Source organism: Python bivittatus, unplaced genomic scaffold (assembly GCF_059951505.1).
Source record: "Python bivittatus isolate LINGU-HERP-01145 unplaced genomic scaffold, Pbiv_v1 ctg000410_np1212, whole genome shotgun sequence".
Lineage (NCBI taxonomy): Eukaryota > Metazoa > Chordata > Lepidosauria > Squamata > Pythonidae > Python > Python bivittatus.
Window position 1 is genome coordinate 12,748,692 of NW_028277067.1, and position 18,084 is coordinate 12,766,775.

The 18,084-nt window shown below is 40.7% G+C and overlaps 2 protein-coding genes across 2 annotated transcripts in view; both read left to right on the plus strand.

The window, feature by feature from the left end:
* Window positions 1-8,734, plus strand: part of SGCA (sarcoglycan alpha) — a 29,234-nt gene extending 20,500 nt beyond the window's left edge. The window contains exons 9-10 of the mRNA XM_007424843.3: window positions 7,852-8,056; window positions 8,281-8,734. Of these exons, the coding sequence (XP_007424905.1) occupies window positions 7,852-8,044 (193 nt within the window). The 3' untranslated portion in view covers window positions 8,045-8,056; window positions 8,281-8,734. The remainder of the gene's footprint in view (window positions 1-7,851; window positions 8,057-8,280) is intronic.
* Window positions 3-6,611, plus strand: LOC112540268 (histone H1.1-like). The gene has a single exon (XM_025164538.2). It carries the CDS (start codon window positions 608-610, stop codon window positions 1,256-1,258), a length of 651 nt encoding a protein of 216 aa, XP_025020306.1. The 5' UTR covers window positions 3-607; the 3' UTR covers window positions 1,259-6,611.
* Window positions 8,735-18,084: the final 9,350 nt, after the last annotated feature.

Sequence of the window (18,084 nt, forward strand, 5' to 3'; positions counted from 1 at the left end):
GTTGCTTTCTTCCTAACCATGGTCTTTGCTTTTATCTGTACTAGGATGGTTTTGTGCAAATGTCACCATCCATCTCCCTTGCCACCTCCAGTGTGTTTGCATTTCCAAAATCTCCTTTCATTCCAACTAAACGTCATGAATTTGTATCTTCTGTTATAGCTGCTTAACAGTGAGGTAACCTAAAAAAGTTAAATCGTAGGGTCTGGTCTGAGTCATAGGTCCTGAGAGTCAATCTAAAGACTAGACCATTAACCAAGAGATACACTCATGGACGCATAACACACACAGAGGAAGGCATCACAGAGTAGCTGTGATACCACAATCTACCAAGCAGTTCCCATGGCAACTCTTCAGTAGTTCAAGCACCTCCTCCTCTGCTCTCATAACTGTGGCAAAGTGAGGTGGCCTTGCACAGGAATCCCATCCAACATCTTGCTTTCTGTGGAAGGCAGTCAGTCTTGAGGACTCCTGGAAGAACCATCAGAGTAAACTAACGTGACACTCAGGAAGAGACCTCTACTAGTAGGAAGACAGGAACTGAGCCAAGCCACCCTGAAGCGTGAGGTAATGTTGAAGAAATAGCAGGCCAAGCCAAGCTTGAGGAAAAATGGGTACCATAAGTGAAAAACAGATGGCTTTTTCCTTGAATACTGCAGAATCTTCAGAGGAAAGCATTCCTGAACCAGTATCTGCCAACTTCTTTGTCCCAAAGCTACTTCCAAATGAACCTCAGCCCTCTTGTTCAGGCCTGCAGATGAAACCTGCATCTAGTTCCAAGGCAAAAGAAAGAGACAAACCTTCTTTTCCATGGAAATTCCTTCTGCCAAAACGTGGTATCTCCAAGCTCATTTTCCAAGTGGTGGCTTCCACTGAGAAACGCACCGGTGTCTCCCTCCAAGCCCTTAAGAAGAGCATCGCAGCCACTGGCTACAACCTGGAGAAGCGGAAGAACTATTTCAAGAGAGTCTTGAGGGCCTTGGTGGCCAAAGGATTGTTGAGGAAGTTGACTGGCCATGGACTGACAGGCTCCTATGCAATTAGCAAAATGATGATGAAAGTACTGAAGAGAAGAAAGAGGAAAAGGAGGGGGAGGAGGAGGAGGAGGAGGAGGAGGAGGATAAAGGCATTAGCTGTCCTTAAGAAAAAGAAAGCTGCCAAGCGAAGGAAGCGGAAGAGGAGGAGATCAAGGAAAAAGAAGGCCAAGCCTGAGAAGTCTGATCCATCCAACTTGGGTAGTGAAATGTCAGTGGTGACATGAGGTTTCCATAGCTGAAGCTGTGTGTAAGGAAAAAGAAAATAAAGTGCCGTATTTCAACTGTCTAATTTTTGTGCCTGTTATTTGAAATGGGGAGGGTAACACTAAGTAAGGTGTCATGGGACAAATCTGTAGGGAATTCTGAATGTATACTTCCCTCCATATGTGTTACTTTTATATTATGGATGTGCTGTTTATAAATACTGTAGAAATGAAAGCCATGCTTATCCTGTTGGATTGAAAACTTGGAGAAATGGTAAGAATGATTTTATTTTCATGAGTGTGTGTGTGTGTGTGTGTGTGTAGGTAGGTAGGTAGGTAGATAGATAGATAGATAGATAGATAGATAGATAGATAGATAGATAGATAGTTATAGATAACATGATAGATGATAGATAGGTACAGATAATGATAGACAGATAGATGACAGAGAAGGGAGGGAGGGAGAGTGGGAGGAAGGAGGAAATATAGCCATTACATATTCATCATTATAAGTAACAAACCAGTTGCTCCTTGTTTATTCTGAGCTTCTGTGATGAGCTTCTATGACGACTACCATATTAGATGTGTCTGAGGCAATTGGGCCTGGAGACCCGAACCACAACCTGTTCTATACTTTTTCAGACAGAAATCTTTATCCCTTTTGTCAGGGAAGACTGGGAACTGTAGCACACTATTTTGGGAGAACTTAGGCTAGGAAAGACTTGACTGATGTACTTATCAGAATGGACATGCCCACATGATTTTTGTTTTGAGTGCTGTGGGGCAATCATACATTTAAGCATATCAAAACATGTAATCTGATGGAATAAATATATATTTTGAAAGAAAATATATAAATATTAAACACACACACAGACATATCACACACAATCTGTAAGTATACATGTTTTTATATGAAGTACACCTCTGATAATTCTGCTTGGTTTGCATAGAACAGCCTTCCTCAGTTTGGGTGCCTTCCCAATGAGCTGGATTATAACCTGTTGTCTCCAACCAGCTTGGTCATGTTGACTGAAAATGATAGCCTGTAGCCTAATAGATTTGAATGGCAACTATTTTGGGATGTGGCAAAGCAGACAGATCCAGTATACATAAATGATCTAGAAAGCAGATTGGTTTTTGGTTCCCAAAATATGAGTGATATTATTTCTCCTTTGGAAGAAGAGTTGTGTATCATTTGGAAGATCACAGAGATAATTTAACACAATATTTTAAGACAAGCACAGAATTTTTTTGGCTAGCAGGCACATTTGGAAAGTTGACGGCATGCTGCGGGGAGATTCGCATAAAAGAAATGCTACGAAGGAAGCTTGCTATTTAAAAATGGCTGCCAGTGTGGGTCTGACCATTCACAACATTACCATTTACCTAAAGGCCTACCAGCAAGGCTGTTCCTAACTGTAGCTCCCAAGATGGCCCCTACTGAATCAAGTTAGCTTTATGTTTTGTGGGAGGTATGTTGACATACTTCCAAAGGCTTGGTCTGCAGCTATCTAATGTATCTACTTTCTATGAATGTCAACGGGGTCTATGTCCCCGTTGTCCCGTTTCCAAGAGGCATTCTTGGAAATAAAGAAGATCCTAGTGGCTGATCCCTTTCTTTGCAATGTGCCATCTTCCTAGTTATTTTGTTTTCAAGGAATCTTTAGAAAAATCAGATGGGCAGGAAGACTTAAGGTAAGATGTTGCAAGTTTTCTAGGTTGTTTACCATTTCACAGATGGCTGGCAACGCATGTTAAATATGCAAGAACTAGATACAGTTCTGACACTTACCTAATACAAGAACTTTTTGATGTAAAATTCATCTCCCCCTTCTCATTCACCACCTGCATGCCACATATATGGAGTTCTATTAACCCGCCCTTAACTACATACTATTTTCTTTTTTAAAGAAATGGTGTGGATGCTGGTGAATTTTAAATACAGGGATTGCTTTATTAGTCAAAAAGCTGCAGATGTCATTCTGGAAGACAACTCAGACCCCCTTCACACTTTGACCTGATTTTGGGCAGCCTGAACAGATGACATCTTGCCTCTTCTACAGGTTCTCTTGACATCTGCCTTCATTTGCTTCTTGGCAGTTTCTCGGCCATTCTTAGACATGGTAGATCTGCTTTTTTTCTTGATTGTATCTTTGGCCTTCTGACCTTTTCCTCTCATCTTTGGTTGACTCTTTTTCTTCCCAATGTCAGGATTGACCTTGAACGAGCCTGTCGCTCCAGTCCCTTTTATTTGCCAGAGTTGCCCTTTTGCCACCATGTTCTTGATAGACCTCAGGAAATAGTGCTTCTTTCTGGCCATGTCATAGCCCATGCTTGTTACGATTTTTTTAAGAGCTTGCATGGAAAGACCAGACTTTTTCTGGCAGGTGGCAACAGCTGTATAGATCAACAAGGAAAGATTGGAAGTGGGTGGCTTGGGTGCAATGGCTCTTGATGGATTTAACTGTCTACCAGCTCTTTCAGAAGGCAGAGTCACTCTTTTTCTAGAATGATTTCTGCCACTGTGCAACAAAGGATCCAGTACAGCAGAGGACTCAGAAGAATTGTGAGTATTCTGGGAAACTGGACACTCTTCTGCCTCTTCTGATTGTGGAGTTGCAGCCACATTGTTGGAAGATGAGTCAGATGCACCTACTATGGGAGCCTCTGGAAATGTGTTTGGCTCCATCACATTTCTCAAGAAGAGATCTTCTGTTACTTCTCTGTTCCTTTCAGATCAGGGGGATATTTTAGCAGTTAGCTGTCTTACTCTGTTTGGAAGAGAAAAATGTCTTTCTCACTTCCTTCCCTCAGAGTTTTGAATCAGTTCCCACCCTCCTTCTACTGGCCTCTATTGTCCATACATGCCTGTCACTTAATGGGCACACATTTGCAGATTTCCTGGATCTGAGGACTTTTTCACTTTCACAGCTTCACTTTTTCATTCACTCACCCAATTCTTGCCTTGATACTTGAGGTTCTAGAACAAACAGATGCTTTTTCTTAAGTGTCTTTCTTCAAGTTTGATAAGCACATCTAGTATATGTATTTTTTTTAAAAATGGTCATATGTCTTAGAGTATAGAGGATCTCAAGCTGGTGGTGCTCAGCTGCAAGGCAAATAAAGCCTGCCCATCTCACAGGCACTTTTTGAGTGTTTAGGTCTAGCTGGTTGTCAAGACAACACAAGTGGGTGCTCTATGATGTCGACTTCTGTTCTATGATATCATGAGAACAGATCACAACCTTGAATACTCCTCCTTAGTTGTTGTGTTTTTCTTTCTAGGTTTTTTAAAAATAAAAAACAATCATTAAGTAAATAAGTGAGAGTGTTCCCTAGACAACATTACCACAGTGTTCAATAATTAGAGAAAAAAGTGTAATGTTTCTGAAATAGGATCAGGGTAGATTGGGAAAATGGGATGCTTAGGTCAGATTCATTTATGACTCACATCCCATCTAGTTTTATTAGAGCTTCACTTAATGCATTCATCCAAAGAAAATAAAGGGAAAAATGGTAAAAATAGTAAAAGTAAAAAGTAAATAGTAAAGGTAAATAGTAAAAATAGTAAAAGTAAATAGTAAAATAGTAAATAGTAAACAAAAAAAAAAGTAAGATCCCATTGGTCATGAAAGAGACACTTTTTAAAAATTTTATATTTACCGCAAAGATTTTTATTTTAATAAATTATCTTTCAAATGGAAAAGTCAGATTTGTTGAGATGATGCTTTGATCCTAAGTAATGGAGGAACTCCTTTTGAAGGATTTGTCTTGAATTCAGCACCTTCATTTTGGGTAAAAATGTGCACAGTCTACATGTGTGCTATTTCCAATTTGTGGTGGACAGGTTGCTGTGCGGTTTTAGTTCCATGGTGGGACACACGCTTTACCGGTCGATAATTCCACATCTATTGTTGAGTTAATTGCTATCAGGTAGCACAGCTTGAAAAGACCCGATCTGAGTTTCCGGAAAGTCACTCCTAATGAAGCTAGGTAACATTGTCCTAAATATACCCACTTTAATACAATTCCATATAGTTGTATAAAGACTTAAAATATTCATGTGGCAAAACGATTTCTAGCCCTTGTATCACCATGGATCTATTAGCATCCAGGGGTCACCAAACTCTTTATTCTTTCTAACTCAATGAAAAACAGGAAAGAAATTACATGAAGGGGCCTAGGACTCTCTCTGCCTATCTGCCCATCCCCCAGTAAGAAAAGTATTTGAAAACAACAAACAGGACCCAATCTGGCACGGTGGGGGAGGCCAATAAAAGAAAGATCAAGTTTAAAAATGGGCTGGATCAGGCAGGGAGATGAGGAAAAAACATTGCAGAAAAATATATATAATGGGAAAAAAGAATAACCTTGAGGAACAGAAGGAAGAGCCACTACCAAGACAATGGTCAGATAAAAGAAATCTGAGTCCAGGGCAGAACTGTAATCCCAGTAAGCATCTCAGATAAGACCTTCCCTAGTTCTCATGAAGATAAAGGTGGGGGAAGGGGGGAAGCACATTCAGACTTGCAAGATTCTGTTACTGTAACCTTATAATAAAACTAGTATTAGCATTCATGACATTAGTTTCCTGATCAAGTCTACCTTAAAGGGCTGACAAAAATCTACCAATGAATCCCTATGGAAGAGGCAGTGGGCAGCAGATTGACATACTCCATTCGAAGTCCCTCTGTAATCCAGCCTTTCCAGGACACACAGACACACAAACCCCACAAGAATGGACAGTAGACACCCAGACACAACACATTACTTCATTACACAGAAGAAAACACAGGTGCCTCTTATAGGCACTGCTGGTAAAGCAGGTTGGAAAGTATTTAGAAGCTACGATCTGCATGCTTTCCCTAACTTATTTTACTGTTGGTTGACTAACCTGACTGGCTATGGAATTAGCATTAAACTGCTGTTCAGTCAATTTTAAAATAACCTTGGAAGAATATATGAGTTTATCCTCATTTTATAACCAAAGCTCTCCATCTCTCTAATTTTCTACTACCTGATGCACAGAATGTGAAGGGGACCTTGGAGATCATCTAGCCAAACCATTTTCAGTGCAGGGATCCCCTGCAGCAGCCAGCCATCCACCACTGCCTGCCCCATTGCTTTGTCTCCCGCATCCCATCTCCCTCACTTCCTCCCTTTGAAAGTGAATCGTGGCCCTTGAACAGCCGATTGAAATATTTAGATGATGTTGGGCTAGATGTCTTTGGGGCCAGATAATTCCTTTCTTGTACTGCCTGATACTCCTTCCTGCCCACTAGCTGTCCTCATAAGGAACCAGAGATGATTGGGGAAGACAGGTGGGGGAAGCCAACATGTCTCCTTGGTTCAGAAAGGCCCATCTGCCCTGTCTCCTCCTCTCAAAAGCAAAAGGAGACATCTCAGTTTTGGGTTTCAGTTATGGCTTCCATCACCCTGGAGGGAAAATGGCCTCCAGAACAAGCTGGCTGGCCTTCTTTTGCTTTTGAAAGAAGGAAGGGAAAAGAAGAACATTTCCAGATCAGCTGATCCATCAGTTCAGAGAGTTGCATTGCTAGAGCTGTCACTGCTGCTTTGCAGCAATAGACTGTGTTGGCACAACTTGCTTTGTTAAGAATTATGAAAGACCAATCTTGCTAAACTTGATTAGCTTTAATTTTGACTTGGATTTTGTGGCTTAATGTATTGTGCAAACCAAGCCTGTTTCTTTATCGTCCAGTGTATTATGTAAACCAGTGTTGTCCAAACTTGGCCCCTTTAAGATGAGTGGACTTCAACTCATGGCTGGCTGGGGAATTCTGGGAGTTGAAGTCCACTCATCTTAAAGTGGCCAAGCTTGGACAACACTGATGTAAACAGAGAAAATGGGTTAATTCAGTAACCAAGTTCAAACTTGGCCAGTGAAATGTGTGCTTTGGAATATGGGTTTGGGGGCTGTGGCAAGCTCTGAGTTATCGGAAGAGGAGTAGACAGCCTTCTCTAGTTAGGCTGCACTTGCCATCCCGTTGGAAAGTGAGGGGGAGATTTCCCTATACCACTGCCCTGCTCATCTTCATCCCGTTGTGCCGAAAAGTGTCCTGGCTTCATTTGCTTTAGCTGATATGATTCATTCTTCATTACTTATTGCAGCTCAGAAATGGGACGATAGATACAAATGCCTGTACAAAATGTAATAAGAACAGATAATTGCATGAACTGTACAACAAAGCAATCCTCCTACATTTTCTTGTTTCCTAATTATTTCTAACAACTGACAGTCTGCTGCTGGTTAGAATGTTCCAGCAAAATCAACAGGCAGATTTTCAAAAGTAGAGGGAAGAAAGGTTCCCAAAGGATGATTATGGCAATGTCTAATAGGATCAAAAATGGGACTTCTTAAAATTATATTGATCACAATTTCTACTTCCATCCACAAGGACAAATCCTATTATTTTTTAAGCAGATTGATGATGACCTTTCAAGACAGGAGGGGGAAATCCTCTATGATTAATTATTATAGGTTGTGGAGTGTATGGTGAGATAAAAAGTCAAACTGATAAATAAATAAATACTTATTAAGTAATTTGCTTTTCCTAAAAAATAGTTCTGTTCCATTTTTTCTTCTTCTGCAGCATCCAGATGGTGCATCATCACACAATCCATGACAACACAGAGGAACTGAGGCAGATGGCTGGTACTCGGGATGCGCCCCGTCCCCTCTCCACTTTGCCCATGTTCAATGTCCGTACGGGTGAGAGAACGAATCCCATGCAAAGTAAGCACTATGACAGTGCCCAGGTGCCTCTCATCTTGGCTCAACAGTGAATAAGTGATTAGGTTGGTACCTTCCCTATGAATCTTCCTGTCCATGGCTCTGGTCATTTGAGATAACACAGGGGTGCACCTGTCCGTGAGGCTCTTAGGCTGAGAATCCAGACAGCCGGAACCCTTTGTGTAGCCTCTGTGTGGCAATTCTATTGCTCTCCCTGTCCCCTAAATGAAACGAGGAATCCTGATATTATCAAATCCCATTTTAAACTACTTTTTTTTTCTTCTGACAGGTCAGACTGTGCCCATTTTTACTGAGAAGAGTTTTTCCACCAAAGATGTTTCTCAAGATTGAGTCAACTTTTGACAAAGCTTGGTGTGATAGTTTTGCCTTTTTTGCAGTTTTTTATGTTGATAACGGTGAAGCTTGGAAATGAAGGATGTGTGTTTATTCAGTAATTCTTGGTATAAGTTTGTAGGGTGGGTTTTGAGCACTTTTGTTGCTACATATTCAAGGGATGGGAGATTCAAGCTAATACAGTAATACTGTGTGTTAGAGATGCCTAGCCTTGCCACAGAACTATATTTTCCAAACGTCTTTGCCAAAAGCTATCACAGTTAACATGTGTTAGATATTATAGAATAAATAATTTCCCTCCCTCTTCCTCTTGTAACTTGGCATGATAAATGATCAACTCTTCTTCCTGTATTTTGTTTTTCTCAGTGAATAAACTGGCAAAACCTAGATTGTTTTATAAACAATACTTACATGCACACATACAGACATACCCATCACATTATTCCCTTTCAGGGTAAACAACTTTGTACAAAATACAGAAGAGAAGCAAGAAATAGCTCTCACACACACATACACACAAAGACATGAGACAAGAAAATAAGTGGAAATATAGCTAAATTTAGTGTGTAGCTCTCTTTTTCTTTCTATGCTTGGAAACTTTGCAAATTGGAAGCCACTTTGAGATCTTTTACTTGGAATTAGTATAGAAATGTTTTAAATAAATAAATGCACGCACACATATCATCCTTATTTCCACCATGACATCACACTGATTCATGTACTTTTGTTCTTGAAACTTCTCTCCATTCTCTTTTCAAGAGTCTAATCAAGTCCTACCTGGTTGCTTTTTCTAACTCTTCTACTGCCCTTCAGCCCATTCGCTCATTTGTTTTGCAAGTTGATCCTGATTCATTCTCTCTACATAAGTAAACCACCCCAACATATTTTTTTCATACTTACTCATTTTTATATGCAATTCACGATTGTTCATCATCCACTCATCCTTGACTCTCTCTCTCTTTGTTTTACAGCAGGTATTTCTTAAGTAACCCATTCCCACTGCATTCAGCTTGCTTTTGTGTTTCTCCTGACATACCCAAATCTGTCTTCTATAGAACAAAGTGAGCAGAAGCATGCTCTCTTACACACAGTCCTCTTCACTTCTTTCAACAAATATTGTTACTATATACTACCCACTCCTTTCTATGAGCATTTGCATATTTGGGAGATATACTGAAATATTATTTCACCTGATGGGGAAAATACTGTACAGAGGTCTGCAAAAGTTTGCTCTGTTTGCCTAAGCAGGAAATAGAGTAGTCAAGATAACAGCTGCACTTCAGTGTTCACAACTCAGCACAGTGTGCATGTGTTCCCTTGGCTCATTTCAGAGCTGTGTATATACAGTAGCTGTTTTATTCATGCTTACGGGCTAATGTCAAGGACATCACTGGAACAACTTGCCATTGAATGTTCAGAACGGTTGTCATTTTACCAATGCAAAAGTGAATATACAGTATGTTGTCTATTATATTTTATGCAGGATGTTTGAGCACCCACTGATAAATGCTATAAACATATATGTGACCCTTTAAAAATAGGAAATAGTGCAGCAAGTTGCAATCTCAAGAGTACTTTCTCATATTTGTTTTTTTTTTAAGAATAACAATCAAAGGAAGGAGCATTATCTATTTGACAGCATGTAGCAAAATTGTTGGGATGTTGAAAGGACAGGAGCACTCTAGTCTGAGCTGGAGGATCCGGGCTCCACCTCTCCTGTTTGATGTTTGTAGGGTGATGCAGTTACTGAAGGAGGATTGGTGGGGAGAGCCACCATCACTGTGAGGGGTGGGGTGGGAGCACAGCTTCTGTTTCTCCCCCCACATTGGATTGCAGGCCAGAGAGCGGTTTGCTCAGTGCTACTAGAGGAAAAACATCTGCTGATGTCATGGCGAAGGAGGCCAGACCAGAGGGCCTGTGGCTGGCTAGGCATAAAAACATTACTGTAGAAGGAGAACTTTGAAACCCCATTTGAGCTGCTGATTTGAGTGTTCTTCTTATCCAACTGTTCAGTGGGAAGTGGGAGACAAAACAGAATGGCTATATGGGTGGATGTGATATTCCAGTAACAATTAGCAGTCGTATTTATATCATTGTTAAGTGCTGTCCATTTCCTCATCCAGGAAGAAGTCTGATGTCTGGCATGATTTGGACTTAATTCCCCTTGGGAAGAAAGCAGTGGATTCTTAATCCATTTTGTGTGTGCGTGTGCGCGTGTGTGTGGTGTGTGTACACACAGTATATAAATATACAAAACAGTATAAAAATCCAATTTTATTTATATAAATATTACTAGCGGCCCTCCTAATATATATCCAGGAGCATATCCATACATATTTCTGCCTAGCTCTTCTAATGTCTATGCATTACTTGAGAGTAGCTTACACACCTTGCCTTCTCGTATGTACTGCACGTATGATGAGACAAATCGTATAAGCCACTCTCAGTAATGCATATGCATTAGAAGGGCTGGATAGAAATATTTGTATAAATAATATTAAGGGACAGTTACTTCATTATCATCATAACCATCATCCTGCCTTTTCTCCAGAAGCTCAAAGTACCAAAGAAAGCACTCCTTCCTCCAGATTTTCCTCACAACCACAATTCTGTGGAATGGATTAGCTAAGAGATCATAACTGGTCCACTGTCACCCACTGAGGTGGTATGACCAAAGGGGCAGTCTTTTTTATTTTATTTTATTTATTTTATTTTATTTTTATTTTTAGGCAGCCCAATTCCCAAATGATTCTGGGTTGCTTACAACTAGGACACCCTCCCCCTGCCCCAAATATATAAACACATATAAAAATTACAGCTGACTAGAAGAGCAATGTATTCAAAACAAGACCAAAGCAAAACAAGCAAAAGGCTCTACAATCACTGTGTCTCCAAGGCCTGGGAGAACAACCAGATCTTCAATACGTTCCTGAATGATATGAGGGTAGGAGCCACACAAACTTCTGAGGGGAGATCATTCCAAAGGGCAGGAATTGCACACCTCCTGGATCCCGCAAGATGACATTGCTTAATTGACAGGCTCCAGACTGCACCCACCCTGCTCCACCAAACCAGATGGGCAGAGACAACTTGAGATAGGCGATCCTTCAGATAAATTTCAACTCAGAGTCTCCGAGTTCTCAACACCTGAACCCAGTGTTTCTCAACCTCAGCAGGTTTAAGATGTGTGGACTTCAACTCCCAGAATTCCCCATCCAGTGATGCTGGCTGGGGAATTCTGGGAGTCAAAGTCCACACATTTTAAACCTGCTGAGGTTGAGAAACACTGTCTTAACCACTACACCACACCAATAGACAGCATATTTTTTGCTCCCAAAGACTCATTTTCTGTCCAGGCATGGCAGTCTCCTCCTTACATACCTCCACCCTTCCATTTCCACCTTTCTCAAGGCGGAATGGTCAGTGGTCGTCTTGGGAAGAAATGAGCCGATGACCACAGCGGAATGAAGAGTTGGCGAGTAGACCAGCTCTTCGTAATTCCTCTGTGGACAAGGAGAGGACTTGAGATTGCCCACAAGTGCTCCAGACAGTTGCTCCTCATGAGCAGACTGCAAGACAACAGTATATGGCAGGTTTAGAGCTCTGGGAGATGAGGGAATAGCCATCTTTTTGCTCAAACCGTGGTTGGCATCTTTGAAGGACACTGGATTTGCATCCTTCCTTTTCTAATCACTTTCAGAAATTGCTTGTTAACTGCTTTTCAGCTGCTAGGAACCTTTGCATCGACAAGTTTTACAGCACCGGGTAAGTTCCTTCAATCCTTAGCAAAAGAAGTTTAAATACAAGTTTAATATAATATTTATATTATATTAAAAGAAACATCATATATATTTCTTTTATTTTCTTTACTATAGTCATCTTTCTCCTTTCTTCTTTTATTTTTCTTTCTATTTTTTCTTTTCTGCACTATTTCTTCCTTTTATTCTTTTATTTTTTTTAGTTTGCATTCATTTTTATCTTTTTAGTTGTACTTTTTAATAAAATTACTATACAAAAAAGAGACATAAAGGAGAAATTCTGAGCAGGCAACCCATGTAAAAAAGAGGTTGGGTTTTGATTGCTTTTGCCATGGCCACCATCCTGACTTTTTTGATACCCCCCCTCAGGCAGATAGTCTGGCTGAGGAGACTGATAGCAAAAGAAATTCAGAGAAATGGGAGACATTCAGCAGCAATAGCCATCATCCATGTTTTTGGGCTCTCTGATGCCGCTGCGTGCCATTCACAGATTAACAAAGCAGAAAGAGATGCTATTCAGCATCTCGCTCTCCTTTGGCTTCATGAACTCAAGGAGGGTTGGCAACATGATACACTAATTACTAAATCCAGAAATATTTCCTATCCTTTTGATGATCTGTGGGCAAAAAAATTAAAAGAAAATTGTTGGTCCTCAGTATAAGGAAATACAAATGCATCTGTTACACACGGTCAGCAAGTGCAGTGAACTTCTCTAAAGCGCAACCCCGCAACTTTTCCATTCCGAATAAGATTCCTTTTTTAGTTGTTTGGTTTTTTAAACCTTATTCTCATGGAGATTTTCTGTAGAACTGCTCTGATGGTCATTGTTCAGTCCCCGCCATTCCTGTGTGTAGCCTGGGGAGTAGGCTCATTCTTTGATCTGCCCTCTCCCACTACCTTTCTTTTCAGCTCATTCATATTAGTGACAGAGCCTCCACAGTCTGTATCTGGTATTTAGTCGTCATAATCGCATCCACCCTCTTGAGGAGTTTTTGTCCTTTCTCTCTGCGGCTCATGCTGTGACTCAGCTTTGCTCAGTTCCCAGGCAAGTTTTTGCAAGGTTTTGTGTCCACTATATATGTTTCTGTTCCCTGATTGCTCTTTGGACACCCTGGCCCAAGCTGTATATCTAACCTCAGTTAAAATGAGGTTCATTTTGTTGGGAGTCCAAATTCAATGAGCTGATTGTTCAGCACCATATAACTTATTGACCACGAGGGGGCAATAGATTTAGATAGAAAGACTGATTCTGTGTCCTTTCTTTGTCTGTCCTTCTGCCCACTATTTCTCTAAGACAGAGTTTCCCAAACTTTCTCAGTTCTCAGCACCCTTAGTCGATCAAATCTTTATTATGGTCAAAGACTAGCATAAGAAGGGTTGGGTACAGTCAATTTAAAAAGCACAGAAAATATATCAGGAAAATAATAATAAAAAGCTAGAAGATATAAAATAGAAAGTTATGTATCTAAACAGGATCTAAAGGAAAAATTATGAAAACATAGAAGAGAGAAAAATATACGTATTAAAACAAAAAGTGTATATAAAAAACAAGAGTCTAAAAGAATCTAAAAGGAGGGGTAGGAGCATTAGATGGGTGTAGTGGGGCATAAAGGTTAGTATGTGGCAGACTATATTTGTCAAATTACAGAGCACTCTAGTATGATGAACTAGATGCTTGTTTAGATTAGTTTATGGCACAGGTCATTGTCTAACGAATTTTAATCACTGCTGCGCAGAATGTGGCAACATTATATGTTGTAGCAGGGCTGGTATCTGAAAGCAGCAGGGAGGTGCAGAATTGTCCTGTGCGCCCTGGGTATTTATACAGTAATGGTAAGATGAGTCTAGTACAAATGTCTCTGTAATACAAGCCCTGGAGAAGCACATGCTCTGTTGTTTCTGTGTGCTCAGAGTCACAGGGGCACTGTCTCTCCGGGCAGCACCTTTAGTGTCTCAGTAATTTTGTCATGGCATCCTTAGTGGTCCTCAAATTGTGTGCTGGGGTGCCCCGGGGTGCTGCTGTGAACTCACTGACAGTTCCATTTCTCAAGTAGCAAATATCGTGCAGTGCCCTGGAGCACCACGTTGCGTGGTTTGGGAACTGCGGCTCAAGGAGATTCCTAATCTTAGGCTATGTCCTTCTTCTTTCCTTCCTAGGCATACCTACACAGAGCACATGCTCTTGGATTCTTCCCCTGGTAGGATGTAGTTAACTAGGTGCTAGGCTTTGCCCATCCCTATCCATTTCCTGTAAATAACACTCCTTTTTGTTAGGGTTATAAAACCAGCTTCATTAATTCTTGCTGCATGAGACTCCTGCTCTCAGAAGTGCACCCACGCCCCCACAGAATCCTTCAGCTTCTAACACAGTTTACCTTCCTAAGTTGCTCCTTGAACCTTTCCGGTTAAAAGCTTCTGATTCATTCACTGGGATCTGGATTTAACAGAGCTCATGAATGTGAATAGATCTAAGCCCACTAAGAATATCTAGAGATCAATGCTTAAGGTCTAAATGAATAAGTAAAGTTTATTGTACTTATTGTTACATGTTCCAGTAGAAGTTAGTTATATGTTCCAGTAGAAAACCTGTATCTCTGAGCTTTCTGTCCTTTTGGTATGAGAAAGAAAAGGAGGAAGAAGCTTCTCCATTCTTCTATAGAAAGGAGGCTGAGAGCCTAAGGATGTTAATCATCCAACCCGAGGAAAGCAGAACAAAGACAAAGAGAGGAGTAAAGATGGATTCATTGCTAGACACCTCCTCTCCTAATGTCACTAGTGATTAACAAGATTAAAAAATGCAAAAAGTCAACACCTTTGGAGTTGCATCACCAATGTGTTGTACCTTTAACTCTTTGGATACACTTTTGATCTTAAGAGAACTGAACTGCTTCTCAACTTCTTTATGATGATCTACACTTTTGATCTTAATGGCCATTTAGGACATGCTCAGCAAAAAAAAAAAAAAATCAAAAAAATGAAGGAAGAAGGAATCAGTGCTACAATATTTCAGCCTGCCACACTATTTCACTGTTATGGCATTTCACTTTACATTTCATGCATCCTTGTGGTCAGTTCCATATGGAAACAACAACACAATGGTGACAAACAAAGCTGCCCAGGAACTGGAGATGTGGAGTTGCCCCATCAACCTGAAATGGCCAATAAGCTCCTCCTGGATTCCAGCCTAGTATAGGTCACTTGACTTCACCTTCAGTGTAATGGATGGTGGGGCATAATAGATTTTACACATTTTGCAGCTGATGTGAAATGCTGCCAGCTTTGGGAGAGAAAACTCTGTTTTAAAATCAGAACAGCTAAAGAGAACTTAACCTTGTCTCACTCATGGGCAACTTCATGGGGACATGGCAGAAAAAGGATGTTGCCAGAGCATGTTTGCACCATGGATAGGTGCAAATGGGGAAACATCCTTAGTCTGAAAAAAGTCTCATGGAAAGAAGTTTCCCATGATTTCATTGAAGCATATACAGGTCTCTAGCAAGATAATGACACAATGAAGGGTAGAGCACTCAGGCATCCAGTGTGGCCACCTCATAACTAAGGGCACTTCTACAAAGACATTGGTCTGGTCTCTCTTTTGTTCTACTGCATTCTCACGCTACTTTATGTCTTTATGACTGCTCCTGAGAATTTGGTGGATGAGGTAAGACTGGCCGATAGAGTAGCAGGAAAATGGGTTCAGCAGCCCACACCTTCTCTTTCTCCATCTTTGTTTTCTTGCTGTATTTTCTTTTGCAGGGAATGGAGGGAAAAACAGTGACTGTAGGGGGAGAGAGCTACCCATTCCTGAAGACTAAGGGGAAGAAGCCTTACAGCTCCTTGACTTGAGACAGAAGAGGAAAATTTCACAAGCCAGGAGATGTAAAGTTGAGAATTCCTGCCAATGAGAAGTATAAGTACTTCACGCCCTACCAATGGGAATCTTATTAAATCTTATTGAACTATTCTTCTCCTTTGAAATGCATCCATCAAATTGAAAAGAATGGTTGGAAAAAATGAAGAAGAAATTTTTAACACAGCACCATTTGAAGATTTTAGTTCACCTTTATTATCAGAAACGAGTTCCTTGGATTATGGGTGTTTTTTGATAGGCTACTTCTAGTCCGGTTCATCTTGAATGCTGGCTAGAATCAAGGGTCTGCTACTGAGAACAAAAAGACCCAGATTAATAAATGTGTGATGAGAGCAAGACAAGGTTATCAAATGGCAATAGAAGGAGGGACAAGATGAAGCTTTGCCATATATATCACTATGAAATGGCTTGAACCAAAGAATGGGAAGGCTTGAAGAATGGGAGGAATTGGCAGCATCAGGGGCAAAAATTGTTGAAACAGTTGTTTTGTCCCTTGCATTTGGGCCTTGATCTAAATGCAGAGCCCTCTCTATTCATTGTGTACGGTATGTGTTATAAACTCAATATTCATGAGTTTTGGAGAGCCAGCTGTGCATTTCTCTATCCAGGCTTCTTTCGGTAGGGGCAAAATATTTACTATGTGTGATGCCTCCAGCTTCTGTTTATAAAGCACCCTTTCATACAAAGAAGCCCACTCCTTGCTTGCTTCTGAATGAGGGCTATTGAACATTGTTCAACTTTCTTGGCACGTGGGGAAGAGGAAGCCCCATTGGATGGGGAAGGTTTTTTTCATGTTCAGAATACCAGGTAAGCAGAAGGAAGGAAAGCTCAACCCCATTTGCAAAGATCTCAGAAAAGCCAAAAGAGCTGTAAGAGAGCATGTTAGAAGGAAAGGAGATGCCATAAAAAAATCGAATAAGTAGGGGACATAAAATGAAAAAGGAGAGAAAGATGGTGATGAGAATGAATATCCTAGAATAACATGAGGAAGAACCTATGAAGAAAAAGCTACCCAAGTTTGTGTTGAAACAAGGATATTTACCTCATGATACGGGACAAAGAGAAAGGAGGCTGTGGAATCTGGAAAGGCTGACCATTAATTCCATGTGGCAGGATCCAAAGGCGAAAAGTGTCAGGGCTTAGTCTTGGATTTGTTTTCAGGATCATGTGAGTACCATCCCAGCATTTTGGTAAGTTCACCACCTTCTTATTTCCCCTAATCTTGCATCCATTGATCCTTCCTCCTGGCCCTTTTCTGTGGTTGTAGTCAGATGAATATCTTACCTATTTGGGGTTCCCCTTCCCCAACAAACCTTTCAGCGAGAGAGCAAGAGAGAGAGAGACTTTATGGCAAAGAAAAGTAGGAGGAAATCCATGAAGGGGGAAAACGTCAAAGCTGAAATGAAATACTGGTGAAAAATCCCATACCTCCCACAACTCACAAAGAGGGGGAAATGAACTATTGAGACCAGTAATTTCCCTTACCCTGCTAGGCCTTGAGAAGTGGCAGTGACACACACATAGTAAGTGAATTTTTATTTGGGGGGAAGCAAGAGGAAAACACGAAGGAGCCATTTTTGCTTAATATCTGTGGTTTTTTAATGGTGTTAGAAGGGACGGGAGCTCAGCCAGTTTGGGGGGGGAAATGGCAAGCCCCACGGTAGGGGTGCTGTGGGGTGAGGGGAATGGTGAAAACTTCTAGATGCAATGGTGGGGGAAGTGTGGGGAAAAAAATAGCAGGCATATAAGAAGAAATAGGACAGAGCAGGCAAAGTGAGAAACAATAGGGGAAGTAGGAAAGAAATAATGATAAAGAAAAACTATTAAGCCTTTTTGGATTCCTTTCCTCTGACTAGAGTTTATCTACTCTGCAAGCATAATCTTGTTTAACTGTCACGGCTTCTTCTACTGAGAAGCATGGAAAGGAAGGATCTCTAACAAAAAATTCTCAGCATTCTTACAAATCTAGTCTCATGGTTCCTTGTAAGAAGGCAAGGATAGCAAATTTCTTCAACGGTAGGTCTACCAGACATGAGCTGAAAAATATCTGGGTGACCACTTGAAGGATCTGATAGCCTTATTTAAAAGCTTTTATGCTTGTAAGTGTGGA